Source organism: Myotis davidii, unplaced genomic scaffold (genome assembly GCF_000327345.1).
Source record: "Myotis davidii unplaced genomic scaffold, ASM32734v1 scaffold56, whole genome shotgun sequence".
Classification (NCBI taxonomy): domain Eukaryota; kingdom Metazoa; phylum Chordata; class Mammalia; order Chiroptera; family Vespertilionidae; genus Myotis; species Myotis davidii.
In genome coordinates this window covers 59,559-66,375 of record NW_006287458.1, presented here as the reverse complement: position 1 = coordinate 66,375, position 6,817 = coordinate 59,559, and the positions used below count along the sequence as shown (strand labels likewise).

The 6,817-nt window shown below is 55.8% G+C and overlaps 1 protein-coding gene across 1 annotated transcript in view; it reads right to left on the bottom strand.

The window, feature by feature from the left end:
- Positions 1-5,607, bottom strand: part of CCDC105 (coiled-coil domain containing 105) — a 7,389-nt gene extending 1,782 nt beyond the window's left edge. The window contains exons 1-6 of the mRNA XM_006759234.1: positions 4,893-5,607; positions 3,690-3,794; positions 1,642-1,840; positions 659-825; positions 431-526; positions 222-335 (exon numbers count right to left, since the gene is read on the bottom strand). Of these exons, the coding sequence (XP_006759297.1) occupies positions 222-335; positions 431-526; positions 659-825; positions 1,642-1,840; positions 3,690-3,794; positions 4,893-5,462 (1,251 nt within the window). The 5' untranslated portion in view covers positions 5,463-5,607. The remainder of the gene's footprint in view (positions 1-221; positions 336-430; positions 527-658; positions 826-1,641; positions 1,841-3,689; positions 3,795-4,892) is intronic.
- Between the last annotated feature and the right edge of the window lie 1,210 nt (positions 5,608-6,817).

The window sequence follows — 6,817 nt, the reverse complement described above, 5'->3', positions numbered from 1 at the left end:
GTGGGTGGGGGCACACCTGGGCCAGAAGAAAAATAACCAGCAACAGGGCGGGGCTGAGAGAGGAGCCGGATCACGAGTGAGTGGGGCGAGTGCAGGGGACAGGGGTCGAGGGGACTCATTTGGGAGGTCGTGGAAGGACTGACAACTCGGGGGACAGGCTCTTCCCTGGGCCACGTGTCCCTGGGGCAGAAGTCTTACCCAGGGGAACGAGAGGGGCGTACCTGGGTGATACGCGCGGCCTCCGGGAGCTGGGTGCCCACGTGCCTCTGGTACACGCGGACCAGGGGTCGGTCCAGTTTCTCCCGAGTCTCCAGGTGAGTTTTGGACAGAGGACCCTGGCGAAGGGCGGGGCGCGGAGCCGTGAGGCCCTCTGTGTGCGCGCATCCCTCCCCGGCCACCTCCCCGCAGACCCTGCGCCCCCAAACCGCACCTTGATGAGGCCGCGGGTGATGTACATCTCCTGGTTGAATTTCGTGCACCGGTGAATAGTCCCCCTCATCAGTCCTACGGTCATGTTCATTCTTTCCTGGGTGGGTGGGAGCGCGGGGGGGCGGGGGTCACGCCGGCTCCCCGTCCGCTCTCTTCCCGTGCCCCCCCACCCGTCCTCGGCCTTGGTCCTCTCCCACCCTCGCCCCGAGCCACCACCTCCAGGCTGCACCTTCAGCTCCGTGGTCTCGCGCATCTTTTGGGCCAGCGAGGAGCACACGCCATCGCTTATCTCCAGCTGTTGCTCCCGGATGTCCTCCTCATTCTTGGCCATTTCCTGTAAGGTGTCCTTGGACTCCATCAGCAGGCGCTTGGCGTCGTTCAGGGCCGCCGCGCACTCTGCAGGAGGGTGGGACCGGCGTGGGTGCCAAGCCCCCCCCCCCTTTTGTTTGTTTATTTTGTCGTTGTTGTTGTTAATCCTCATCCGAGGATATTTTTCCATTGACATTTTTTTTAGAGAGAGTGGAAGAGAGAGAGAAAGACAGAGAAGCATCGATGTGAGAGAAACACATGGATTGGTTGCCTCCTGGAGGAGCCATGATCAGGCCCCGGGCTGGGAGAGGAGCCTGCAACCAAGATACAAGCCCTTGTCGGGAATTGAACCGGGGACCCTTTGGTCCGCAGGCCGAAGCTCTATCCACTGAGCCAAACCGGCTAGGGCTGCATCCCTTTCTTTATGGCAGCCTTGGGGGAGGGGGCTTTCCTGAGAGCCTGGGAGAAGGTGCAGGGGAGGGGCTGGTGAAGTGAAGCGAGGCCGTGGGAAGCAGGAGTAGGCCGGGTGAAGAGCTGTTCCAGAATTGGGGCTCAGCTGGAGCCTGGCTCTCAGCCCTCTTGTTTGGTCTAGGGGCGCAGTGGTTCTCAACCTTCTGGCCCTTTAAATACAGTTCCTCATGTTGTGACCCAACCATAAATTATTTTCGTTGCTACTTCATAACTGTAATGTTGCTACTGTTATGAATCGTAATGTAAATAGCTGATATGCAGGATGGTCTTAGGCGACCCCTGTGAAAGGGTCGTTCGACCGCCCAAGGGTTGAGAACCGCGATCCACAGGTTGAGAACCGCTGGGGACAAGGCCCCAGGAAAAGGGGCAGCTGAGAAGTGGAGGGGAGAGGGTGGGCACCCACTACAGTGGACTCCTTTCTGAGGGGCCTACCTGGTGTGTATGCGCCCACAGGGTCTGAAGGAGGCGTTTTCAGACCCTGAGTGCTGGGGGTGGGGATGCGGGAGAGGTCCACCCAGGAGTGGCGGCCGGCCAGCTCCAGAACCTTGTCCAGGGGCTTGTTCATTAACTCCACAACTTGGAGCCTCTCCTTGCAGCAGAAGGCCAGGGTGTCTCGGCAGGAGGCCAGGGCCTGGGGCGAGGAGAGGGAGAGAGGCCGAGCTGAGGGCAGGAAGCGTGCTGGGAGGGAGGGGGTGGCTGGGATGGATTTTTCTGCTGGGGGCTGAAAAGCCTTTCTGCCTCTGAACTGACCCTCTTTGGTTCTAATTGCGGCTGAAAAGAAGCGATTTTCAAGTCCAAGTTCAGACACCCCACCCTCTCACCCTCTGTCCAGGAGCCTTCATGGCCCTGGGAGTGGGGAGAGTAGGGGCAGCAGGGCCTGGTGGCAGCTTCCCTGTCCTGGGTGTCCATTGCTTAGGTTCTGTGTCTGTCACCCTGAGAAAGCCCCGCCCCATCGACTTCCCTCTCTAGACAGTGGAGAGGGCGCCCCATTTCTGGCTTCCTGTGCCATCCTTTCCCTCCTCAACTTGCATTCGCCTCATCCCTAGCCTCAGAGTCACACTGTCTCTTCTCTGAGACTCAGGAGCCCTCTGCAGTCCTGAGTCCCTCTCTCTGATCTACTGCATCTGGACCTTTGCCTCATCCAAATCCTATTTCCACCATTATAAAATAAAGCGTATATCTATAATAATAAAAGCATAATATGCTAATTAGACTGGGCAGCCGAACGACCTTCCAGACATCCTTCTGGACGACCTTTGCAAAGCTGTGGCTGCAAGGGCCGAGCCCCTTGCACAAATTTCGTGCATTGGGCTTCTAGAGTGTGTGAGTGTGTGTGTGTGTGTGTGTGTGTATCCTATCTAATAAAAGACAAACATGGTAATTGACCATACATTCCCTACGCCTCCCATTGGCTAATCAGAGAGATATGCAAATTAACCACCAACAAAGATGGCGCTTAATTTGCATACATAGGTGCAAAGTGGCAGAGCGAAGACTAAAGGCGGCTCCGGCCGGAGTGAAGGCCTGGGTCGTGGGTGCCGGAGGAAAACAGGTGCCGGAAGCCAGGGGAAGGGAAGGCCTATTGCACGAATCTTTTTGTGCAACAGGCCTCTAGTATATGTATATTCAGCCTTAAAAAAGCAGAAAATCCTGCCATTTGCGACAACATGGATGAAATAAGCCAGATGCTTAAAGACCAATGCTACATGATCTCACTTACTGGTATATATGGAATCTAACATAATCAAACTTATAGAAGCAAAGAGTAGAAGGGTGGTTGCCAGGGGCTGAGGGGAGGGGGAAATGGGGAGAGGTTGGTCAAGCGGTACAAAGTTTCAGTTATGCAAGATGAGGAAGTTCTGAAGGGCTAGTGTATAGCAACGTGCCTATAGTTAACAATACTGTATTTTATAATTGACATTTGCTTAAAGGGTGGATGGTAAGTGTTCTCACCACACAGCATAGTAACTATGTAAGGTGCTGTACATCTTGATTGTGGTGATTGTGACCTGCTGGTTCATAGGTCGATGCTCAACCACTGAGCCATGCCAGCCAGGCTATATGTACAATTTAAAATTGTTAATTATACCTCACTAAAGCTGGGGAGAAAAGGATACTTGACCTAAAACCACAATCCTGCCCCTGGTTAGTCCTGTGCCTGGGGGGAGGGGGCATCTCTCTCTGAGCCTCAGTTTCCACACCTCCAATAAGAGATCGCAGTTTCTGCTTCACAGGAGTGCTTACAGGAGCGGACTCCAGGACTGCACAGGGCTTGGCACAGAGAGGGCGTCCATTGTTATTCCGAGGCCCAACTCCATCCCGCAGAGCAAAGCAGAAACCCAGTGAGTGTCAAGTCAGAGTGAGTGGTGGGTGGGCTGAGAGGTTTGTTGTTGCTGGTCCCTAAGGTCAGAGCGGGTCGCTCCGTAGGCAGCCAGGGGTGCCCTTCCAGCCCTCTTCCCTGGGTCCCAGGTATTCCCGACCTTGAGCATGACCTCTGATTTTTCCATGTCTTCCTCCATTTTCCTCTTCATGCTCTTTAACTTCTCTCTCTCCAGGATAAGCATACTGTCAGCTTTGTCAGGGATCTGGAAAGCGAGGAGAGACTCTCTCACGCCCAGGAGGGGCCACAGGAGAGCTCTCCTTCCAGGGTGGGAGAGGTTTGCCAACCTCATAAACTCTGGGTTGCGGGGATGGCGTCGGGGGTCTCTCTGGGAAGACTTTATCCTTTCAGGGGGGCTAGAGAGTGGGGCTGGGTATCTTCCTTTTACAGGTAGGAGTCCAGTGAGCTAGGGCTGGGGGTGCCCCTTCCTTGGCGATGGTGTTACGCCCACCCCCCTCCCCATCTCCCTGGCCAATAGTGAGGAATTTCATAGGGATGATGAGAGCTTGCCTTTTTGGGGTCTTACTCTCTGAATTTCGGGGCTGGAACTAGGAATACCACCCTGTGAGTGGGGTCCCTCCCCAGGGAGGCTATAATGTTTCCGCTTTGGGGTTCAAGTCTAGGGGTTCACTTGGGAGGGAGATTTCATAGGACTGGGACTAGGTAGGGGCTCTCTCTCCCTGGCGGGGACTAGCTTTTGGGATTAACTCCTGGGGCGGGCGGGGGGGGGCTGGGAGTCTGAGGGTCTCAACCTGTAGGCAGGACCGGCTCCTTTATTTTCCCATGAGGCCTGGGGAGGGTTTCTCACTCACTGGGGCTGGGGACAGTTTTTGTTTGTTTTGTTTTTGTTTTTATAAACATTTTGAGGAGAGTTTCATGGGTTGGGACCAGGACATCACGCACTCTTCTGAGCTGCACCTTTCACTGGGCGTGGCATTGAGGGTCTCATGACCACAGGCAGTCTCACCCGCGGCCTGGGGGCTGGGTGGGTGACTGCATGCCTGGGTTGGGGGTTGTTTCTCATCTTCCATCTTCTCTCCCTCACGGGGGCCTGGGATACATCCCATCTGGGGTAAGGGGACTGAGGATCTCATCCCCACAGGGGAGGAGGGGGTGATCTCCTTCCCTGGGACTGGGGACCAAGGCACCTCATCTTGGGGGTGTCCTCATCTTCTCGGGCCCTTGCTCACTGGAACTGGGGCCCAGGATGGGTGCTCTCTCTGCGGGGCGGGTTTTTCCCAGGGCGAGCTAAGCAAGGCTTCGGTCTTGGCGACTGGGCTCGGCTGGGGGAGGGGTCTCCCACCTTCTCCGACTCGGGCCGGTAGCCCCGCAGCTTGACGCTCTGCTGGTTAATGAGCAGGCCCTTGCGCACCTCGCTGAGCCTGTGGTCGGTGGCCTGGCGCTGGCGCTGCAGCAGCTGCAGCTGCCCATTGATCTGCTGCTGCGCGCGTTCCAGGCGCGCGGCGGTGAGGCGGGCCCCGCGCGCGTGCGCCTGCACCAGATCCACGGTCTGCAGGGCGCGCGCGTCGCGGTTCAGGGGCAGCGGCAGGCGCGCGTGCCAGGCCGGCGGCTTCATCTTGCTCTTCCACAGCGTGACGCCCTCGCCGGGCGGCGGCGTCTCCAAGGTGCCCCCATCTTGGAGCAGCTGCACGTGGAAGCGCCAGGGCTGGATGTAGGCGGCCTTGCAGAGGTGGCGCGCCACGTTCGGGTCCCACACGCTGTCCTTGGGTTGCCACATGGCCACGGCCTCCTGCCCGCAGCGGTCGGTCAGCTGCTGCGCCTCCATCATCTTGGCCTGGGCCTCCTGGCGCCATTGCGGGGCCCCAACACGCGAGCTCTCGCTTTGCTCAATCGGGGGTATCAGCACGGGCATGGCTCCTGCTTGGTGCCCTGCCTGGGCCGCGTCCTCCACGGGCAGAGGCAGCGACACTCAACTACACGCACTTCTCTCCGGTCCTGAAGCGTGGGTGAAGCAGAGTCCTCATCACAATGACCACGGTGACAGGAGAGCGCGTCGGAGTTCCAGAGGTGGAGGAGGAGGAAGGCGGCGGGGAGGCGCTAGCCTTTGGAGCTCTGCAGAGGTGGCTTGGAATCCTAGCTCCTTGAGAAAGAGGGCCTCATTTTACCTGCCTCTCCCTGTTACTTATTTTTTTTTTTTTAAATTTTCCCCTTTATTTCTTACCCTGCAGCAACATGGGCCTTTGTCCTGCTCTTAGGACACGCGGCTAAACTCTTCCTCCCTTCAAAGCTTTGCATTTGCTGTTCCCTCTGCCTGGCACACTCCTTTCCCTGTTCCTCCCATGGCTGGCTGGTGCTCAATCTTCAGAGCCCAGCTCAAACATCGCCATCTTCAAGGGGTCTTTCCTTAGCACTATATCTAAGCCTCGCTCTCTCCCATCACTCAAGATTTCTAGCGCCAGAAACAGAAAAGATGATCTCACCATCAGAATCACAGTAAAAAATGCAAAGAAATACAGAGTCCTGTCTGAACTTCCTGTTTCCAGGGAGGAAGAAAAACAGTTTCCCACTGAGACTCATATGGGGAATCCCTCCACCATAGGGAGCAGGCTAGAGTGTGGGGAAGAAAAAAGGGACAGCAACTCTCTCTCTTACTCCCCCCTCTGCCACGCCCCCCTAATTCTCCACCTCCTTTCCTCTCAGCAGTGGCTTCTTTCCTTGGGCATTTGGTAGGTGCCTCAAACCATGGTCAAGATCCTAGAGCCAGACAATTTGGGTTCAAATTATAATTCTGACATTTGCCATCTGTGTGACCTTGGGAAAGTCACTTGACTTCTCTGTGTCCCTTGTCTCCTTACCCGTCAACTAGGATAATGGGATTGTGGCATGGGTTAAATGAGTTAATAAGAGTGAAGTGCTTCAACAGCGGCTGACGGAGAGCAAGCACCCTCTAAGGCAGTGGTTCTCAACCTTCTGGCCCTTTAAATACAGCTCCTCATGTGGTGACCCAACCATACAATTATTTTCGTTGCTACTTCATAACTGTAATGTTCCTACTGTTATGAATCCTCATGTAAATATCTGATCTGCAGGATGGTCTTAGGCGACCCCTGGGAAAGGGTCATTTGACCGCCAAAGGGGCCGCGACCCACAGGTTGAGAACCGCTACTAAGTGCTTACTTTTCATTTTTATTCACTGAATGAGTAGATGAATGAGCGTTTCTAATACCAGGAGGTGCACAGAGGGTTTCACAAAGAACCAGGGCGATG